The sequence below is a fragment of the Mytilus trossulus genome, chromosome 8 (assembly GCF_036588685.1).
Source record: "Mytilus trossulus isolate FHL-02 chromosome 8, PNRI_Mtr1.1.1.hap1, whole genome shotgun sequence".
NCBI classification, from domain to species: Eukaryota; Metazoa; Mollusca; class Bivalvia; order Mytilida; family Mytilidae; genus Mytilus; species Mytilus trossulus.
In genome coordinates, this window is record NC_086380.1 from 79,077,759 (window position 1) to 79,101,522 (window position 23,764).

General features: G+C 32.8%; 2 protein-coding genes across 2 annotated transcripts; both read right to left on the reverse strand.

Annotated features, from left to right (window-relative positions):
• Positions 1-3,016: 3,016 nt before the first annotated feature.
• LOC134728054 (metalloproteinase inhibitor 3-like) lies at positions 3,017-7,202 on the reverse strand. The gene is made up of 5 exons (XM_063592452.1): positions 7,079-7,202; positions 5,813-5,883; positions 4,675-4,777; positions 4,062-4,201; positions 3,017-3,208 (listed from the first exon to the last, which is right to left on the reverse strand). The coding sequence occupies exons 1-5, from the start codon at positions 7,200-7,202 to the stop codon at positions 3,017-3,019; spliced, it is 630 nt and encodes a 209-aa protein (XP_063448522.1).
• A 9,165-nt stretch (positions 7,203-16,367) lies between these two features.
• On the reverse strand, positions 16,368-21,037 carry LOC134728055 (metalloproteinase inhibitor 3-like). Its single transcript, XM_063592454.1, has 6 exons — positions 20,914-21,037; positions 19,794-19,900; positions 18,209-18,311; positions 17,883-17,939; positions 17,116-17,255; positions 16,368-16,574 (listed from the first exon to the last, which is right to left on the reverse strand). Exons 1-6 carry the CDS (start codon positions 21,035-21,037, stop codon positions 16,368-16,370), a joined length of 738 nt encoding a protein of 245 aa, XP_063448524.1.
• Between the last annotated feature and the right edge of the window lie 2,727 nt (positions 21,038-23,764).

Consider the following 23,764-nt stretch of genomic DNA (forward strand, 5'->3'; position numbering starts at 1 on the left):
GTGTTTTTGATTTAAAGAACGATAAAGTGTAGTTGAAATATCTTAGGTGTATACTAATCGAAGAGCTGTTACTGAATGTTTTTCTCTCAAAAATCTGCCTAAAAATTGTTCATTGTATGAAAAAAAACTTCGATTATGATATACAATGTACAAGTATATATGCAAAAATAGTTTACATGTATGATGAAGCGTACGGTGTAATGGATGAGAAGGCACTTTAATATAAACTTGAATTATGATAGATTATGTTTGCAGTAGTTATAAAAAGCACACAAAGAAACAGCGGTTGTTATTTATCTCCATTTGAAATCCGCAGTTATGACTGTATTGTCTTTAACAAGAAAAAGCGCACACCTTAATAAACCATTAATAACATTTCAGAGCAAACTTGTTACCAGAACTTTAGATTAAAAAAAAAACCGGTACATCATTTCAATATATGCCCTTGATATTGTGGTTTGTTTTTGTTGCACGTTAGTTTTTCTGTTGTTTTCCTTTTATAGTTGATGTGTTTCCTTCTGTTTTAGTTTTTTAATCCGGATTTGTTCTCACTTTATGACTTTTGAACAGCGGTATGCTATTGGTACCTTTACTTATTTCTAAATTATACATTTTATTATTATTCAAAATTATCAATTAAAAGGTATTCTACAATGTTAAGCACTCCAATACCTTTGATTTTGAACATAAATTAATTTATTGTCTATAGATATAGGAAGATGTGGTGGGAGTGCCAATGAGACAACTCTCCATCCAAATAACAATTTAAAAAAAAAAGTAAACCATGAAAGGTCAATGTACGGAATTCAACGAAGAGCCTTGGCTCACACCGAACAACTTGCTATAAAGGGCCCCAAAATGACTAGTGTAAATCTATTCAATCGGGAAAACCAATCTATATAAAAAAACAAGAAACGAGAAACACGTATAAATTACATAAACAAAAGACAACTACTGTACATCAGATTCCTGACTTAGGACAGGTGCAAACATTTGCAGCGGGATTAAACGTGTTTATGGATCCAACCTTCTCCCGTTTTCTGAAACCAAAGTATAAAATCACAACATAGAAAAACAGACGGTAAAATTTTAATTGGAAGGCTTAACTCAATCAAAAAACGTAAACTAATACATCATGAACGAATAAATTAGATCTGCGATGTATGAATGTAAATGCACAGTTAATAAAATATAAGGGACACACATTCATGGCAAAAAAAAGCAAACAAACAAGTCTAATAAAGCCATGGCAAGACACCACTGCGAAATATTTAACCCTTCGAAAATATTCACTTTAGAAACAAAAACGGTTTTCAAAAATACAGGACAACTCTTGAAGTTTATACAAATGTAGTGAGACAAGTAAGTAAAAATTGGAATATTCCAAATAATCAAAGTTGGTATATAGAAAAGATCCATATAAAAAGTAAAATCACAAAAATACTGAACTCAGAGGAAAATCAATACGGAAAGTCCATAATCACATGGCAAAATCAAATAACAAAACGCCTCAAAATCGAATAGACAAGAACTGTCATATTACTGACTTGGTACAGGCATTTTCAAATGTAGAAAATGGTGGATTAAACCATGTTCTATAGCGTCAATCCACTCTCTTTAATAACAGTATATAGTAACACAAAAGCATTATAAACAGTATCAGCAGGTCGAATTAACAAGAAAAACCGATTTGAGAGTACTCGCAGTTACTGACAGTTAGTCTGCCTAGTTTAGTATTTGCATTTATACGCAGGAACTTTTTTGTCTTACTTGTGTACTTCTTTCCTCCTGAACTGAGTAGGTGGTGTAATATCTTACACAAGAGACATACGTTGGCCGTTTATCATGGCACCACTTTTGGGAATTTGTGTTATCAATGCTCTTTAACTTTGTACTTGTTTGATTTAATAACTATTTTGATCTGAGCGTCCCTAATGAGTCTTTTTGTAGATGAAATGCGCGTCTGGCGGATTAAATTATTATCATGGTACCGTTTGTTACAATCTATAGCCTACTTAATTATTTTGTCCTGTTTATACGTTAATTCTTGACTAGATTTCTAAAATTCATAACAATGTGTTCCTTGGTTGTTTGAATGTTTGCTTTGTTTTTTCTCACTACTCAGTGTAATAATCAGGCTTATTTATCATGGCAATAAATGCTGGAGTTTGGGCCAGATTTATTTAATTGATATGTTGTTCAATTCACAGTTTAACCTATCGTCAATTTTACCCACATTTTCTATGCATGGCAACATGTTCATAGGAATATGAAATCTATTATTCGTTCGTAAATCAATGATGTGTATGAGCTTTTATTTTTGACATTTGTGAAACTATTTTTTGTTTTGAATTTTCTATAGAGTTTGTTATTTCTGTAATTTTACTTTTTTGCATTGATTCAACTAAAACCGGTGTTGATGTCGTCTTAACCATGCAGCAATGTGAACATGTTTGCTCCAGAAATAAGGCTTTACTGTGTCTTTGAGACAAAAAGAACAATCAAATTGTTTTGTTTGTTTTTTCTGCGTATTAAATTTGTGCAATGAATGGTTACCCTATATTCTTTATTATCGATTATAAACACGATTTGAAGACTACTAATCAAGATTTAAAAACATGAGAGAGAACTCATGGTTAGGATATAAAAGTGGATTTCAATAGACAATTACAAACGGTGCACATGTGCCTGTTAAAAGTCAGAAACGTCATCAGTTATAATAAGTTTTAACTCAACGTTTGTGTTTTTCTTTCATTATGATAATTTGAAGCTGATCATAGTTTCTGTTTTGTTTATTCACATTTGTGATAGACTTAAAGAGATATATATTCTTAGCACTTGTCCCCTGTTTGAAACTATACTACCGTTCAAATGTATGTTTCTTTAACATAAAAGTATACCACATATTCATGAAATCTAATATGTGTATGTGAAAATACAAGCGATAATCAGATGTATAGGTCCAAACATAAAGATTTATTAAACAAACTATTTTCATTTAGCAATTGAATTTATTCTAACTACGTATGATTGATCGCGTGGTTGTTGTTGGGTTGTTTGGCCGGAATGTTACTGATGGACAGTTCTCATCATTATACCATTTACAAACGTTTTTCTCCTTACGGCATAAAGCTGACCCAGATAAACAATCAATTGCAAAAAAGTTGTCATGTGATAAGTGGCATCCTCTAGAACTATCGCTTATGTCCTGAAAAATATATAGAGATATAATCTTAGTTTGTATTTTGGGGTGTTAAGACATGTTATTCATCAACAATCTTTGCAAACCTTCCATTCGTGAATTTTGTTTCAACAACAACTAACAAAATACTTTATAGTTTTCAACAACAACTAAAAAAATACTTTATAGTTTTCAACAAACATAATTGGTTAACAAAAACATTTAAAAAAAAGATAGTTTCATTTTCGACAGGATATTAAAGTTTAAAATAGTTTTCTTTTTATTATAAGTTCTCATAGAATATAAGATTGCATTACATTAACGCAGTTAATCAACTTCTCCTCTCAGTTAATGAGATGTAAATAACATTGCAGGAAATGCGTGTCAACTTCCCCTGTGGAGATATGTATTTTCATGCAATTTGCTTTTTATGAACTTCAATATGCTTTTGTTTTTATTTAACAAGGGCTCTATCGTTTATACATGAATATGTGTATCAATTGTGCGACGCCTCTGGCAAAAATTAGGTTGTTCATTTTTTTATAATGAGATTAAGAGTGAGTTCCACAGAAACTCCTTGAGGGGTCCGTGAATGGCCAATTGCAAGTGTTGATTTCTGTAAGTATCTTATACGCATATGTACCATAATCTCTAAATGTATAAAATCATTGCCTGCTTATTCTACTAATCTCATCACATTTGATTAGCCTATTTGTTTGAATTATTGGTAATGCTGTCGCCTTCAAAAACATACAATTATTTGTACATTGCTTTGCCGCAGTACTTTTAGCATGTTACATAAACAATAATGTTTAAAATATTGCTGAAGGTGTATTTTAAATAAGTATCAACTAGTAGTTAAAACACATCTGAAACTTACATTGCATTCATCCTTGCAGTTTTTCAAGTATGAATATGAACCAGTGGTAAATATGTAAAACATTTGCTCAAATGACAAACTACTTGTTTTCTTTACAAAGTCACATGATCTTATCATCTTTTTCCTTCCATCTCTATGACCTATAATACATAAGAGTAATGTGAATTATGAAGGTGCGGAAGGGATTTTGAGATTAGAGAATAATGGTTATCAATTTTTAGAGAAAAATGGTCAACAAATCATACAGAGTAGAGAAAATAAGAATTTCAAAATGAATCAGTCTGAAGAGCAGGAAGTTCATACAACCACTAAAAGGGTACATATTTTGCCACAGACTAACTGAGGACCCCTTCAAGTAGATTTTTTATTTTTGAAGATAAAGAGAGTTTTGCACTGGAAACCTCTTTGCGATGTATCAGGTTAGTCGTGCTTATTTAAAAGAAAGGGCTTACATAAGCAACTCGGCATATGTACTATGTGGACCAGGATCTGATTATCCTATTGGATCATCTGAGATAATTCAAGTTTGTGATGTGTTTCAAGTTTCCGAGAAATGTGATCAACAACATATAAATAAAAGCTCGCAGTTGTTTCTATAATTCTTTTTACCTACCCATGATAACATACTGTTGGTCGACTTGAAGGGTCATCCCGCACAAAGCACCATTTCCTGGAGACTGGACAATAACTTCTCCGTCAACACGGGTGTGAAGGCCCTATTTATTGTTGAAGAAAACATGAAAGTTGCTTTTCTTTTTCTTTTCAATATAACAAAACAATGTGATTTAAAATACTAATAACTTGTGTTTATGCTTTCGACATTAAACCTAAAAACAAAGTGCCTAATCAGACTTATAAATATAGGCAAGGGTGAATAGATTTGTCATTAGAAAGCCAACTTGTATAGTTAAATAAATGTTATAAACAAAGAACCAACATTTCACAATTCAAAACTAGAAAACTGAGCATGCATATGCATGACATATTAACCAGTTGATTTAGCAATGTTTTTACAAGTGATTTGCTTTTGGAAACCATACTGGCCTTTAACAACAGATCATAAGATGCTAAATGTTTTCAGATCTGATAATGACGACTGTGAATTGGAAAACTAAAACATGGAATTTTTAAAACAACAATTGTGTGCAGTCAACATTCATAGATATAAGAATTATGAGACAACTCTCAATCTATGTCAAGGGCAGATCCAGACATGTGCAGAAGGTTGGTACTAGCCCATCACTAAACGAGAGATCCAAACCATATGTCCCAATGCAAATGCATTAAACGTCCAAAAAAGGATTATAACCCCGAGAGTCACTTTCTTGATCCGCCACAGCAAGTAATATTTTCAAAAGTAAACCATTATAGGTCAAAAACTGTTTGTTGAGGTCAAATTGAGAGTTTTGAGACGTTAACATTTCGCGTTAAAGTTGAAATTTAAAGTCATAAAATGTCAAAATGAGGACAATTTAAGTTTTACTTTGTCACCACTCCGGTTCCGTATAAAATTTCATGACACGTGAAATTTTCCTAATTTACATTTAAAAACGTTTCATCAACATGTTTAAATCAATTCGTTTTTAGATATCTAAATTATTTTGCCATTTTATTCATTGTTATTAGGGACTTTCTTTTTTTTGTGTTTTTACGCACAACTCTTGTTTTTACTGTCGCTTCGGTGAGTTTTTCAAAAAAATATATATGTTCACCTTTATTTTATGCAAAACTTGCATTGTATATTTTCTCACTGTTTCATTATCATAAATATCTCCAGGTGGGCCTTTCTTGACTTGTTCTTTCAACACTTTACCATAGAAAACTAAAATGAGAGTAAACATATGTGATTGGATGTTGTTAACTAAAGCCAAGGATTTTTCTCGTTTGAGTTGTGTAGCCTTTTATCATGTCGGGCTTTTTAATGACTATAACGTGTATAAAGTATCTGCTCATTGTTGAAGATGCATGTGGTGTGAGGTAAATTTACGTTCATGGGGCATACTGTTCTAAAAACAATCATACTATACATGTGATCATCACATTTTCGTCATAATAAACCATATCAAACGACTTTCCATATTATTTAGTGTCTCGGGAAAGTTTTGTTGTTGTTTATCATTTAATTTTACCACATTTTTTTCTTTCTAAAGATTCTTATATGAATTGTCATCATTATCTTTCAAATCTCAATGCTATTTATTGAATTATCACAGAGCAAGATGAATTATCACAGAGCAAGATAAGATTAAACATAGTTTATACTGCAATCAGCTATTTTACTATACAGATAAAGCTATACGTATAAACATTAGCTTTATACGTCAATGACCTCAACTAACCTATTAGACCCGCCTCCTTTCCGGAACTATTGTATTTAATCTACAACGTCACGTCACGACCATGACAACGTAAAGTAACAATGATCAAACTTTTATGAATTTAAACTTGTATGTCTTCACATTGGTTATTTATATACCATGTTTATCAAATGTTATTACTTAAGTTCATTTTTCCATTCTAATTCCTTAATATGTCAATGTCTTACTGCCTGGACTACGTTCATAGGGAAATCCCCCAAAATGGTACCCTAAGAGGGAAATTCAAAACACTTTTTTTAACAATTTCTGTTACATATTTTTTTCATTTTTCATTTTTTGTTTCGATTTCAGTATAAAAACAATATACGTATAGTGTCCTGAAATATGAAATTTATTTGAATTCGGCACGAAACAGGAAAATGCTCGGTAGAACCTCGCATTTTCCCGTTTATAAGCCTAATACAAATACATTTCATATTTCAAGACACTATACGTATATTGTCTAATTCTATACGGGGTGCGCAATACCGTTTCACGGCAGAAAATCGTAACAAAAAATGATATAAAATTCTATGATTTTTTTTGTATTGTGGTGATTTGACTTTTACTGTACATGTTAAAATTGAGAATGGAAATGTTACTCATTTCTGTGAAAACAATATAGCATCGATATAATGTTTTTCATTTAATGTAACTTACCAAAATCAGCACCACAAAACTGACTCTGTGGATGTTGAGGAAAACAGGAACATCCATTTGCACCGTTTGCCGTCCATGTTACAACTAGTAGTAAGGTTTTCACTAATAACATTAAACGGTTCATTCTGTAGTTTCACCACCCTCAAGTATGTACTAACTCCATGCTTTGTTTTCATTTTTATATGCACGAAATACGTATTATGAATTGAATGATAAGATCGTGTTGGCGTTATTGACTAGTCCCTCCCAGATATGATTTATGCGAACAACGGTTGAACTTTTAACTTCACCATGATATGTTAGAAGACAGAAGAATAAGATGCAATAATTCTATCTATTTTATTGTATTCTAAACAAAAAAGCATATGGTGTAAATGTACAGTATAGTTAATCTCTGTTAAGCTGTTTGTTTATGTTTATTCCAAACCCATTTCAAAATTGAAAATTAAAAGAATCAATAGCATTCCATTTTACAATATAAAATTAACGTTAAATCTCGCGAAAGGAGATAATGTGCGTACTTTGTATACTTTCACATGTATCCGATAACTGAGTTTACTGATTGGATAAATTTTGAAATCACATATTGTTCATTATTTTACGAAGCCGTTTAAAAGTGTTTAAATTCAAAACATAGAGAAACACAATTGTATTACAGTTTTCAAGCATAATGAACATTAGGTATCCAAACGGTACTATGTAGCATAACCCCCCCAAAAAAACGCGTTATGAATTACATTTCGAGAACCAATTACATCAATTACAACTTTTTTTGTTTTTCTAGGGTTTCTTATTGCAAACTTCCACTTAAATATCCATACCGAAAAACGCAATATGAATACAACATTTAAAACAAAAAGGACAACTATAACATTTGACAAATTGACGTTAAAAAAAACTCACGTACACAGGTGATAATAATAAATAGTTGTGTTGTTACAAGTACTGGAAAATCTCTGGTGTTCATATGTATTTTAACGTGTAGTTAAACCGTGCGACATGTCCATGTTTATCAGTGAAACTATACAATAAAGCTAAGATATGAATTCACCTGAAATTTAAATTAATTTTACAAAACAATAATATAAATATACATAGACTTCGTCAGTTCAGAGGTAAAACCCCTTTGAACGATAGGCGTCAGTCTGATCGTGTTAGATTTATAATCATTATGGTGATGTTCATTCTTACGCATTAAGAACACACATAGTTTACTTCGCCTCGTAAGTTGAGAAACTATCAGCAGTTTAATTCAGGATCATTACCTTCTTTGTTGCAATCAGTTGAACTTTGTAAACCTACCCGTTGTTTTAGTAACAGTGTACATTCTAGCTAGTAGTCCTAGTCGAAACAATGTCTGAATAATGTTACTGTTTAGTGTATTCTGAATGTGCATGATATGTTTGTCACTGGACGTATCAAGTTAACAATAATCAAATTATAATCCACAGGACAATATTGTGTATGTCTTATCTACGATAAAAAAAAAAGGCCAGGGCATTGTGTTTTCTGGTCTGTATGTCTGTTCTTTCGTTCGTCTTTCCGTTCTTTTCTCCGTCCGTCTGTCCCGCTTCCGAATAAAGTTATCGTAGAGGTAGATTTTTATGAAGTTGAAGTCCAATCAACTTGAAACTAAGTATACATGTTCCCTATGGTATAATCTTTGTAATTTTAAATACCAAATTAAAGTTTTTATCTCAATTTCACGGTCCACTGAACATAAAAAAATGATAGTGCTTGTTGGGCATCCGTGTAATGTTATGTATGAAATTGCATATATATTGTGCTATGCACTTCTCAGAAGAAGACTCAAATAATTGTCAGTTGCGTTTTGAAAGATCACTAAATACACATCTGAATATGACTCAAAAGTTTTTCTAAAAAAATGTATAAATAACTGTTAAAAAGAACTGACAAATTATTTATTTGTGTTAGACCCTTTTGATAGAAAGTCATGGCGAAATCAGGTTTAACAGTTCCCCTAGATGATGACTGTATTTCCAGTTCAAAATAGAAATTAAATGATGATTCTGTATTATTCTTCACAGCTTTTCAGCCTTCATTGGCTACTAGTGTCCCAATAAGTTAGAATGTTGCTGCATGATTATTCAATTAACATACGAGTATCCATGGGACTCGACTCGCTTTAATAACTGACTGATTGGCGATTGTCCCTTTGGTCATGTTTCCTCACCTTATACATTTGAAATAAGTTATATCTTGACTTACATCTAGAAATTGACGATGAGGGTCGGTTGGAAACAAAACTTTACGACAAAAGGCATGATTTCAACTTTTCAATTGTGAACTTTTCATTTCTAAGTAGCAGCATTCCAGCAGCACCTGCATACGGGGTATTATATCCCCCGATTGATCCGATTTTCACAGGCTTGCATTTCCTATAGGTTTTCTTGATAGAGGGTTGATGCTCACAAGGAAGCTATTAAACCAAGAGTTTCAAATTGTTTCGTTGAAATCATCCCTTCGTAAATTTTACGGACGACATCACGAGTTGGTTGACCGTTATTTGGTTGACTTTTTGGAATTTTGGATCCTCAATGCTCTTCAACTTTGTACTTGTTTGGCTTTATAAATATTTTGATATGAGCGTCACTGATGAGTCTTATGTAGACGAAACGCGCGTCCGGCGTACTAAATTATAATCCTGGTCCCTTTGATAACTATTTACACCACTGGGTCGATGCCACTGCTGGTGGACGTTTCGTCCCCGAGGGTATCACCTGCCTAGTAGTCAACACTTCGGTGTTGACATGAATATCAATAATGCGGTCATTTTAATAAATTTCCTGTTCAAAAACTTTGAATTTTTCGAAAAACTAAATATTTTCTTATCCCAGGCATATATTACCTTGGCCGTATTTGGCACAACTTTTTTGGAATTTTGAATCCTCAATGCTCTTCAACTTTGTACTTGTTTGAGCGCCACTGATGAGTCTTATGTAGACGAAACGCGCGTCTGGCGTACTAAATTATAATCCTGGTACCTTTGATAACTATATTCCTTACGTCGTAACTACAATCCCCTTCCCTTTCACGAATGTGACCTACATAATTACACTATTTACCTGATTTGTTATCACATAAGCAGCACGACGGGAGCCACATGTGGAGCAGGATCTGCTTACCCTTCCAGAGCACCTGAGATCATTCCTAGTTTGACTGTCCCATTGGTATATTTTGTCCCTCTTTTATATATGTTATGAATTATCATCAAATACAATTTACATTTCAATATTATGAATGAACACGAATGGGAACACTTTCATTTCAAACGGAAATCGTAAAAGTTATAAAAATTTCAGTAATTTAGCATGAACTAATGATAGCAGTACCCGAAATTTGTGCATTATATTGTCAAAAGTAGCCCAAATTTGTGTAGCAGAAACATTCTACTTTCAAGTTTTTTTGTGGGGTTCGTGTTGTTTATTCTTTAGTTTTCTATGTTGTCTCATGTGTACTTTTTTTTGACTGTTTGTCTTTTTTTTCTTCATTTTTAGCCATGGCGTTATCAGTTTGATTTAGATTTATGAGTTGAACTGTCCCTTTGGTATCTTTCGTCCGTCTTTTATACTCGTCTGGCAATTCATTTATTATCACGAGTGATGGTTTTCGTGGATGTAAGGCTCATGGTAATTAAATTGATGTGTGATTTAACATTTTTGAAACGTTCTGCATACAAACGACCATTTTTCTACTTGAACATGTAAATTCGTGGTTACCCTTTATCGTACGTATTTAGTACTAAACAAACCCGTAGCTTTCCAATATATCATATAAAAAGAAACAATGGCAATACACAGCACTGTAGCACTAATAACAGAAATTATCTATTTGGTGTATGCCTTCTTTATCATGCTTATTGTTTAGAAACAACATATAGTTTATAGATATTCATTTTATGTGTATAATTAAACAAATTGTCTGTTTAAAGGTTGAATATAAAAAAAAAAAGATGTGGTATGATTGCCAATGAAACAACTCTGCATAGGAGACCTTAATAACACAGAAAGTAAAAACTATAGGTTCCTGTACGACCATCAACAAAGAGTAAAGCCCTTATCCCAAGGCCCCGAAATGTCAATGTTAAAGAATTCTAATGGGAAAACTAAACTAACTTCCTAATGTATGTACACAAATGGACATAAAACAAATAGGTAACATATAAACAAACAACAACCACTGATTTAAGAAAGGCACACACATAGAGAATGGGGAGGGAGTTGAATATGTTAGCGGAATCCAAACCCTCCCCTAACTTGGGACAGTGGTGTAACGTCCCTATTTACTTATCTTCCTTGAAATATTTCTATTTGTTTTTACCTTCTATCTCTATTGTTTTTATTATATCTTAACAGTCGATACCTTATTTGATATTTGATTTTAGATAGCAACATAGATGAGCCTCCGCTTGCCGATCAGAAACCCAGGCGCTGCAAAGGTGGGCAACAATTCGGACAACGCTTAAGTATAGTTTATCTTAAAATAATCAGCACATTTGCCTAACCTAAAAACAAAACCAAGTAGAGACCATTTAGCATTTTCAATTGATTTGTTATAGTGTGTCTTTCTATGTTGTAATGTTTTACAACTCTGTTATGTTGGGAAAACAGTTTTCGCTTATTGAAATGTTAAAACGGCTGTATTTCTGTTCAAATTACTTTCGAATTTGTTACTTAATTGTTTTATTTTGGATCAATTTCGCATTGTTTCATAAAACGTACAATTTTCCACTTGCTTATTAAAAATATGAGATATATACATGGATAGAAATGACCATTTAATGTTTTAATAAAATAAACACTAACGAAATTCCGCGTTTACTTGTTTTGTCTGTAAAGTTTCTCTATTCTTTTGACGCTTTTCAACATTTTCACATATGTCATAAACTTATAAAACGTATGTTTATTACATTATAGTACAATAAGCCGATCAATAAATATAGTAAGGCTAATCCATTGTAAGTTTTTGTCACTTGATTTTCTTATCTCGAAATGTATACAAACTGGTTAATCAATGCACATCGTGTAGTAGGTACATGTGTGTTCATAAATCATAACCATGTTATTAAAGATAGAGGTAGATAGCTTTTACCATGCTTATTAAATAGAATCGACAGCTGGGAAGGATTGTTGTGCGTTTGAGTTTTGATTTTGCCATTTAAATAAGGACTTTCTTTTTTAAATGTTCATCGGAGTTCAGTATTGTTGTGATTTTGTGTTAGATTTTTATATTGCATAACTGTTTGATTATTGTCGATTTACATGCTATAAAATCATGAAGAAAGTACAAACAAAGTTATGATGCTCAGCTTATTTAGAGTGGAAATTAAAAAAAATTACAATCAAATTTTGTTATGCTTTGTTTTCAAATATTATGTGAAATCATTTCTCTAGATGAAAGAACTTACAGGTTGTATTTCTGTAGATATAGACACAACAGTTTTCACAGAACTCTTTTTACGGCTAAAACTGTACCACTTTTACTATGAAATTCGAAAACAAATTTTATCCTAGAGAAAGGAAAGTTCATGCACAACTATTGTTTAAGATGTCAAAATAAAGGGATCTGTGGAATATTTATTACATTTATTGGCCTCAAACATCTAAGAGACTAATCTTGTATTTAAATTCTATACTACCCCTAAGTTTCTTTTAAAAAAAATGGAATTTAAGGCTGCCGCTATATTTATTACGTTGAAACAGAAAGATCATATCTGAACACTTGTTTGTAAAGTAATCAATGTATCTATGAACATTATATATCTCCCCAAAAGAGATGTGATTTTTGTAATAGTTGTTTTTACAAAGTGCCACCTCAACTTACACTTATTAAGATACAGAACTGATAAACACACTCATTATCTCTTCAACTTTGTACTTGTTTGGCTTTAAAATATTTTGATATGAGCGCCACTGATGACTCTCGTGTAAACGAAACGCGCGTCTGACATACTAAATTTTAATGCTGGTACCTTTGATAACTATTTCTTATATTGAAATTGAAATTTGTCAAAATCATAGCCTCCAAGAAATCACTGCATGTGCTTTTCTTTTATAATACATTTTATACCTCAACCCTGTTTCAATATTGTAAGGAATTTAATCAATGTAAGCTTACTTTATGCGCGTGATTTTTGGCATACAATGCACAACACAGTGTTTTAGCAGAAAGTTGATGAACCAGAAGTATGTCGGACTAAAGAACGTCTCGTCCTTCATTTTAAAATTTTCATCGGAAGTTACCAAGAACTTGTTGACAAATATTACGTTTCGACTTAGCAAATAATACACGAAGGTCTTGATGTATAGAGTCTGCGTATTGACGTTGTTTATCAGCTTAACAACGTGTCATACTGTTTTTTTTTTTAATTTGTTCTATTATTAATATTACAATTTTTTTTGGTCTGTTTTCTGTGATATCCATTTGACGTGGCTCGGTACATATACATCCCGTCAATGTGTTTGTATTATCTTTCATTTTTTCTCGTGCGACTTTTTGTGTTTCTGTGATACTGGTAACGTAACTATGAACTTTAAAAGATCCCCTAATAATGGTATAGTTCTAGTATATGTCATTATGTTATTGTTTTATTTAAAAAAAAAATGAAATACTTTGAATGACACACGACACAATTAGTTGACTCCCGTAGTGGTATTAACCATATTTGGATTCCTAAAAATTATAAAGTACTTTTGAATGATTTAGCCACCATTCCATATGTGATTTTTTTTAAAATTAATATTGATCAACAAAATATCTGCCTTGGTGGTGTTCACATTTTTATATTCTTCAAACAGGCGAAGCAATGAATATGTTTTTTTTTTAATTTGATAGATGCTGTTTGTGCTGTTTTGTTAAATATGTGTTTGTTTAGAGATTATGACTGCTGTACCCATATATTTTGAATACTTTGCCTAGTATATAAAAAGGAAGATGTGGTCTGATTGCCTATGAGACAACTATCCACAAAAGACCAAAATGACACAAACATTAACAACTATAGGTCACCGTAGTTTTCTCGTTTGAATTCTTTACATTGTCTTATCGGGGCCTTTAGTAGCTGACTATGCGGTATGGGCTTTGCTCATTGTTGAAGGCCGTACGGTTACCTATAGTTGTTAATGTTTGTGTCATTTTGGTCTTTTGTGGATAGTTGTCTCATTGGCAATCATACCACATCTTCTTTTCTATTAATACATCGTTTTCTACATAAGGAAATTCCTGATATCGTACATGCATTCCATTTTATTGAAATACTTGTTTGAGCAAAACAAACAGACGGTGTAGGTAAACAAAGTAGAGATAAAACTGTGGAAAACCATTAACCAATGTGCCTGATGTTCATATGATGAAATCATAATCTTTCAGTCAGTTTAATTGAAGTCTGGAGCTGGCATGTCAGTTAACTGCTAGTAGTCTTTTGTTATTTATGTATTATTGTCATTTTGTTTATTTTCTTTGGTTACATCTTCTGAAATCAGACTCGGACTTCTCTTGAACTGAATTTTAATGTGCGTATTGTAATGCGTTTACTTTTCTACATTGGTTAGAGGTATAGGGGGAGGGTTGAGATCTCACAAACATGTTTAACCCCGCTGCATGTTTGCGCCTGTCCCAAGTCAGGAGCCTCTGGCCTTTGTTAGTCTTAATTTTAATTTTAGTTTCTTGTGTACAATTTGGAAATTAGTATGGCGTTCATTATCACTGAACTAGTATATATTTGTTTAAGGGCCAGTTGAAGGACGCTTCCGGGTGCGGAAAATTCTCGCTACATTGAAAACCTGTTGGTGACCTTCTGCTGTTGTTTTTTTATTTGGTCGGGTTGTTGTCTCTTTGACACATTCCCCATTTCCATTCTCAATTTTATTGTACATATTTGGTTGATATAGATTGTAAAAAAGATTATATTTCGAATTATCATTTGTGTAAACTTCTAATGTCTTATCAAAAGTTTGGTATTTATCAAATAAGCTAGACAAACCAACGCTGTGCTATATAATCTTGCGATAAGAGTTCAATCCAATACAAAAGTGTTAAACAAATAAATAAGGCCGTTAGTTTTCTCCATTGAATTGTTTTACATTGTCTTATCGGGGCCTTTTATAGCTGACTATATGCGGTATGGGCTTTGCTCATTGTTGAAGGCCATACGGTGACCTAAATGATAATATTTGTGTCATTTTGGTCTTTTGTGGATAGTTGTCTCATTGGCAATCATACCACATCTTCTTTTTTATAAACAAAAGAATGAAACCCTACCCATTGGGAACAATAGGTCGTCTCATCTCTGAAGGGTGGATTTATATCTAGCTTCACTTTTTAATTGTATGGCAGTCGCATATAATTCTATCATATTTTGAACAATATACAAACATAACCTATTAGTATAACTTGCTTTTATTGAGGAGTTGTTGGTTAACGTTTGATGTTTGCGAATTCTGAAGTGTGCACATGATCTACACTTTCAAATGAGATGGATAAATTATTGCTGATAGAGGTTGTGTGTACGTTGAATATTTAGGTTTTTACTAAATGTTGTAATTGACGTAATGTGCCTAAAATGTTATTGGCTTATCAAACCGCTGTACAAGAACATGTACACAAATAGTATACATGTAAATTATGAAGCGTATAGGATAATGGATGAGAAGGCAATATAGTAATTCAAATTATGTTTACAGTTATTATGAAAGGCACGCAAAAAGGACATTCTGTGTTGTTGTTCTTCATATAAAAGTCACAGTTATGAATGCCATAAAGATAATGTAAATGGGGAATGTGTCAAAGAGAAAACAACACAATCTAAAAGTTAAAACACAGAGACTATACTACCCTTTGTTTATGCCGGCTGAAGTCATATTAAAGTATTCTCTATATTCATAAAGTGGTGCTATAAAAATACGAGTAGTAACCCGATAGGTATGGGTAGCTCATAGAATAAAGATTATTATCGCTATTTTGTGCATTTTTCCTTTGATCTTTTTTTGTGATAATTTTCATATCATGCTACTCGCTTGAGATGGAAAAATTATCGCTAGAAACTAAGGACACCACGTGCGTTGTTAACGAAATTGACATTGAAATTGACAACGTCGTCATAGGTAAAATAGCGATAAACAGATTATCATTGGTCATCTCAACTCGATTGCTTTTCTCACTTTCGCTGTTCCAGCTCAAGCGAGAAAATCATTCTTGTTGAGATAATCAACGATAATCTATAAATCTTTAAAAAGAAGAAACAATTTTCACGTATCAATAAGATTTATTTCTAACTTTTCTTGATTGGTAGTGGACGATATACTGGTGTTGTCCGGGTGGTTTGTCGTGTTGTAGCTGATGGACACTGTTCGTGGTTATACCATTTACAGACTCCTTTCTCCTTACGACATAATGCTGACCTGGACAAACAATCAGAGGATTCATAGTGTTGATGTGAATCTGAGAAATGGCATCCTTTCGAACTATCGTTTATGTCCTGCAATATAAAAAAAAGTTATTGTCAACTTTTTATGTGAACGGCAAATAGTGTGAGTACCCATTGAAGATTTTGAATTCAATATTATATTTTGATTTTAATAATTATATACATATATATGCTATTATTTTCATGGAGAAAGGATCCTTATCTTCTAGATACACACTCTTGTAAATGAGTGTATCAATTGGAAGCCCCATCCATTTAACATGGGAACGTTAAATCGTCATTAAAAGATAGTTCCTTGAGTTGTAAAAATACTCTTTTGTTTGTGCTTTGATTGTGTGGCTGTTTCAGTTGTTAACTGTCCATATCGAAGATACTTTTGTATCCTTATTTTCAAATTTCATTTATAATTTCCCGCTGATCATTTTGATTCAACCCAACACGAAGACTATATATGTATTGTTAATGCTCTTGTCCTAAACATGCATGAACGATTGATAGCTTGACGTTAAGGTTACAGCAATATTAATGTTTAAAATAGTTAACCTGATGTGTTTCAAATTATCTTATTGTCAATCAACCAGCTATAACTTACGTCACATCCATTCTTGCAGTTTTTCGAGTATGAATATGGACCAGTGGTAAATAAGTAAAACGTTTCCTCAAATGACAAACTACTTGTTCTCTTTACAAAATCACAAAATCCAAACGTTTTCTTCCTTCCGCTTCTATAACCTAAATTACAAAAAAAGTATTGTGATGTCTGAGGTTCAGAATTGATTAAACAAAAAAAATAACTGCAAAAATATAAAGAATTTGAGTTAAAATATACTGAATACAGAAACGAAAATAATTTCCACGAAACAGTTTTCAAGTAAATAAAATCCATTTGGTATTTTTATGTATTTCATATAATCATGGGTCTTTCCGTGATATGGAAGTTTCAAAAAATATGTTCAACTATCCAAATGACCATTGTTATCGGTAACACATTGGTGGGAGCTTGCGATTGTTTCTATATTATCCTGATACTTACCCATAATAATATAATGTTGGCCTACTTGAAGTGACATCCCACACATACCATCATTCCCTGTACTTACCCATAATAACATACTGTTGGCCTACTTGAAGTGACATCCCACACATACCATCATTCCCTGTACTTACCCATAATAACATACTGTTGGCCTACTTGAAGGGACATCCCAAACATACCATCATTCCCTGTACTTACCCAAAATAACATACTGTTGGCCTACTTGAAGGGACATCCAACACATACCATCATTCTCTGTATTTACCCATAATAACATACTGTTGGCCTACTTGAAGGGACATCCCATCATTCCATGTACTTACCCAAAATAACATACTGTTGGCCTACTTGAAGGGACATCCCACACATACCATCATTCTCTGTATTAACCCATAATAACATACTGTTGGCCTACTTGAAGGGACATCCAACACATACCATCATTCTCTGTATTTACCCACAATAACATACTGTTGGCCTACTTGAAGGGACATCCCATCATTCCCTGTACTTACCCATAATAACATACTGTTGGCCTACTTGAAGTGACATCCCACACATACCATCATTCCCTGTACTTACCCATAATAACATACTGTTGGCCTACTTGAAGGGACATCCCACACAAACTATCATTCCCTGTACTTACCCATAATAACATACTGTTGGCCTACTTGAAGGGACATTCCACACATACCACTATTCCCTGTAGACTGGACAACTATTTCTCTGTCAACACGAGCGGAAATGCCCTATTGTAAAAAATGTGATAAGAATATGTGTAAGGTATAGGGGGAGGGTTGAGATCTCATAAACATGTTTAACCCCGCCGCAGTTTTGCGCCTGTCCCAAGTCCGGAGCCTCTTGCCTTTGTTAGTCTTGTATGATTTTAAATTTTAGTTTCTTGTGTATAATTCGGAGTTCAGTATGACGTCCATTATCACTGTACTATTATGCATATTTTTAGGGGCCAGCTGAAGAACACCTACGGGTGCGGGAATTCTCGCTACATTGAAGACCCATTGGTTGCCTTCGGCTGTTATCTGCTCTATGGTCGGGTGGTTGTCGCTTTGACATATTCACCATTTCCTTTCTCAATTTTATAACTCTTATTTTGTTTTAAACAAAAGAATGATGCTATTTTAAATAAATGTTACTTTCGATCTTAACTTCAATTTCTACTTTTATCAAACTCAGAATGAGAAGGTCTGGTAATGGTTAATTTCGGCATAAAGTCCATCGGATAACAAATTTTTGAAATCTTTTTACACTTTTAAGTAATCTTCTTCATTTGGTTCAATTCGTTGTTTTTTTTCTTCTAAATTGTGACTATCTTGTTTATTAAAAACGCTCAAATTTAAGCTTAACTATAAAAAATCTTTAACTTTCGTGTAAAATGAAAGTTACCTGGCCGATTATGTGTCTTCTCTTAACATTTATATATATTATGCATTATCATTTAATACAACATGTATTTTAATATTAAGAATGAACACATTTGCGGCCACTTCCATTTTAGACAAAAAAACGTCTTAAAATAAGCACACTTAATTTAATTATGTGCAATATATAATAATCCTAGTACTTGAGGTATATCCATTTTTTTTTTATCAAATACAGCCGCTATTTATGTAACAAAGACATGTTACTTTGAGGCATTTGACTGTCCCTCTTGTGTCTTTCGTCCCTCTTTTCCAATACATAAAGTAACGTTAGCCATTTACAAAAAGGAGAGAAAGATACCAAAGGGACAGTCAAATTCATAGATCGAAAAAAAAGGGCATAGCTTAAAAAGAAATACAGACATATATACAACTAATAGTACAGAAGACACAACATATAAAACTAAAATCTTAGCGACATGAATCCCATCTTAAACTGGAGTGACCTCATGTTCGCTGGAAGGGTAAGCAGATCCTGCTCCACATACATTATCCGAGGGACAGTGAAGCTCATAGATCGACAATAAAATGGCAACGCCATAGTTTAAAAAAAGATACAGACTAAGTTTAAAGCCAAATTTTTCGTTTAATTATATCCCTTATACGATTCCGTCTAAACTCGCAGGATAAAAGCCAAATACGACTTTTTCTTTGACACCTAACATACATTTCCAAAGTTTTGATCATCTGACTCAATTCATTAATAAATATCTACTTTATTTCCCATCATACTGCACACTCTCTTATATTTATCTCTGCTTCGGTTGGTTATTTCTAAAAATAAATAGTTACCTTCATTGTATGCAAAATTTGCATTGTATATTTCCTCACTACTTCATTTTCATAAGGATCATCAGGTGCTTGTTTGACTTGTTCCCTCAGCACTTTACCATAGAACACTACAATAATTGTATACATGTGTAAATTGAGCTTTGTATATTAAAACTGATAGGTGTCTTGTTTGAATTACATCGTATTTTATATTGCCGGCCTTTTTTTGAATATCATGTATTTGCTCATCGGTGAAGATAAACGGCGTGGTGACCTAGATTCGAGTCATATTTACACTGTGTGGTATTGTCTTATTGATAATCATACGACATCTTCTTACTTTCAAAACTATAGAACATAACGATCACACTGTATTCTCTACATTATTTCTGGTGGAAAGTTGCTTAATATTGCAAACCTACACCATTCTTATCATTCTCAAAAGTTATCTAATACAAATTGTCATTTGTCTTCTAAGCTTATTGTTTTTAACAACAAGATTGACTAAATTTAGATATCCGTTGTATTAACTTTTTCGTTTGGGACGTGACGGTGAAGTGAGAAAAGTAATCGAGTTGAGATGACAAATGATAATCGTTTTATCATATTTTACCTATGACGATGTAGTAAATCTTATTGACAACGGCCATGTGCGTCCTTAGTTTCTAGCGATAATTTTTCATATCACTCTAACATTGAATCGATAATAGGGTCAATACCGCAACAGTGAGTTAATAACACTATAGTATATTATAACCATGGTTTCTAACTGGGATGCGCAATGACGTTTCACTGCCTAAGCCAGACGGAGCCATGGAAAATAATATAGAATTCTTAAGAAAGATTTTTAAAATTGAAAGTCCCGAATCGAATTACAAAGTGAAAAGCTTAAGCACATGGATAAAGATTGTCGTATTCAAAACTTAGTACACACATATTTTATTGCTAGCTAAACTTTTCACTCGTGTGATAGTCGCATCAGATTTCAATATATTTACAAGGATGCTTGCACAAAACAAACAGACTCAATAAGTAAAAATGTTAAAGAAGAAAGATACAGCAGTTGTTTTGTTTTTACTTAATGTGAAATTTTGCAACAATTCACTTCTATGAAAACAATCAAACATCTTATGTTACTTACCGAAATCAGCAGAACAAAACTGGCTTTGTGGATGTTGAGGGAGGCAGGAACATCCTTGTGCACCGTTTGCCGTCCATGTTATAACAAGCAGGACCGTATTAACCAATAACATCAAACGGTTCATCCTGTCTGTATATTCACCACCCTGAAGTTAGTACTGACCCCATGAAATTGTTCCATTTTTATATCCATGAAATAATTGTTTTGTACAGGATTATAGGATTGTATTGGCGTTATTGACTGGTCTATCCCTGATATGCTCCATGTGTACAAAGGTTGAACTTTTAACATCGTGATATGTAGAAAGAAACAAATAAGATGTAATAAATCTTGATTTTAATTCATTATTAACAAATAAGCAGATGTTGAAGATGTACATGACAGTAAATCTTTGTAAATTCATCATGTTTATATTTATCAAATACATTTCAAAATTACGGGTTTGAGGATCGATAGCATTCAATTTGACAACGTTAGATTAACTTTAAATCTTGCGAAACATGTGGAAGAAGATGTTGTGTTTATACTTGGTATGATTCTACATGTATACGATAACTGAATATACTGATTGGATTAATATTGATGTCATAGATTCTGTATTTCGGGATCCAGTGCGTAAGTGTTTTTTTTTTTAAATTACTTTCCAAAACAGAAAGAGACACAATAATTAATGTATTACAGTTAAAATTTAAAAGTACATTACATTCTTTGAACGATATTATTCATGTTCTTTAACTAAACCCACGAAACCGCACTCATAAATCGCATTGCTATATAATGTATCATAACCGTTTTAAATGTTCTAGGGCTATATGTATAGAGAGTCATTATTAAGGGAATGTATAACACAAATTCAACTATGTTTCACTGTGGTGTAATAGATCATTATAGTCATATCCAATTGAAAAAAAAATCTAGTTGCAGTCGTTGACCTGTTGTCATTACTGTAAGTTTTTCCTGAACTGGTTGTAATGGATGCATTTTTTTTTATTTTGATTTTTCCCGGAACTCGTGAAATTTTTCGGCCTAACAAAAAATATGTAGAGTATGCTTACAATAACACACCCATGCACATTACAGAATGTATATGTATGTTAGCTAGTGTTACCAAACGTCATGAACATTTATATACGTTATATTGAACTAAATACCGTATAGTTATGTATACAACTTCGAAAAATGATTAAAGTTAAACAACTGTCGGCCAATTCATTTTACAAAGTTATAATCCAAAAACAAATATGACATCTTACTGCTATAATATCAAACCTCTCAATAACTGGCTGCAGATTTGGAATAGCACATAGATATAATAGTGCGGTGTTAACCATGTTCGTAAGATCTTAACCCTCACCTCATCTTAGATAAAGGTGTAACAACAAAATAACGGAAATCATACTCTAAATATTTGTTTGAAATAGCTTGATGCATAAAAATTCCGACCCAATGTAGCATTCAATTACGCCTACTGTAGAAATAGGTTGGCACAAACCATGGCAAAATGAAAAAAAAAATACAATATAATACACATCAGAGACAGTTATAATTTAAAAATAAAGAGGAAAATAAAAGTTCTGACCAAGAAGAATTGTCGGGGGGTCAGTAGTTTTCCCTCTACCTTTAATATCCAATATTAACAACTGTAGACATTCATTGATGGATATTAACTACGTCTGGAATCGCGCATTTCGCTTTTTAGATCACACGCCCAGTACCTTTGATTTACTATTTGGGACAATACCCCTCATGCGCCTTGAAATGAGGAACACAAAAGTCACGTGTAAACAAAAAATCTCTGTGTAGTGATATTTGACACATTTCTATGATAAACACATGACTGAGCTGAACCATTAGTGTTAATTTAGAAAGTAAGGGAACACAGAATAAATGTGTAGAAACCATGGAGCTATGAAATGTGTTCAAAGTATTAAAATTTCAAAGAACTGATTGTGTTAAAATTGGGATTTTTTACCATGAGGAGCCACATCGCAAAAGGATACTCGGGGTTTGCTAATTTACGGAAAAATGAATCACACTTCGTACCCCGAAAATTTAACCACATATGTAAAAATGTCTCAGCTTCGAAACAAGCCATCATAAAAATACAAGTTTACTATATGGGCTGATTAACAGAAGAAAACGTTACCATTATGGCCTATGGAGTAACAATTGCGTATATTGCCCCATCTACACCACTGGGTCGATTCCATTACTATTTCCACCGAGGATATCACCAGCACAGTAATTAACACTTCAGTGTTCGTATGCATATCACTTGTATGGTCATATTGACAAAGAAGTTGTTTGCAAAAGTATGAACTACTAGTATTGTAGATAATAAGAAGTTTGTAATCCAAGGCATATCCTCATTTGGCACAATTTCTGTATATCATGGACCCTTATTGTTTTGATCTGAGCGTCAATGATGAGCCTGACACCCGTCCGGTACCTATTCTGATGATGTAGCACATACTGAAAATGGGGGGGGGGGGTAATTAAATCATTCATTAATTTGTTTTAACAATGTCGTTTGATACAGTAAGCGAAATGAATTTACTTACATGGTCGTGGTATCTCATGAGTAGATACTTTGTAGTAAAATGAGTTCAAGGTTAAATCATATCGCATGACGTTCGCTGGTATTCATATAACTGCAAGTATCGTTTAATGACATAAATGAAAAAAAAAAAAAAACTAATCTATAATGTCTCCTTGGAAACAAACTTAACTGTGTGAATAGACAGTTTGATATTCATGAGATTTCTTCGATTGAAATATCTTTGACTTTAAAATGTTCTTAAAACATCTTGTCACTTTACCCTCCTAATATTTTTGCTTTAATATTCGTCAC

Bases quoted from the DNA above. Each gene is read 5' to 3' on its own strand.
- LOC134728054 (XM_063592452.1), bottom strand. From the start codon at position 7,202: ATGAACCGTTTAATGTTATTAGTGAAAACCTTACTACTAGTTGTAACA. The intron at 4,778-5,812 runs GTGAGAAAATAT...AACAATAAATAG, and splicing joins ATATTTATGATAATGAAACA to GGCCTTCACACCCGTGTTGA. The intron at 3,209-4,061 runs GTAAGTTTCAGA...TATATTTTTCAG, and splicing joins ACTGCAAGGATGAATGCAAT to GACATAAGCGATAGTTCTAG.
- LOC134728055 (XM_063592454.1), bottom strand. From the start codon at position 21,037: ATGAACCGTTTGATGTTATTGGTTAATACGGTCCTGCTTGTTATAACA. The intron at 19,901-20,913 runs GTAAGTAACATA...CAATTATTGTAG, and splicing joins GTTTTGTTCTGCTGATTTCG to TGTTCTATGGTAAAGTGCTG. The intron at 17,256-17,882 runs GTAAGTACATGG...TTTGTAATTTAG, and splicing joins CCAACAGTATGTTATTTTGG to GTTATAGAAGCGGAAGGAAG.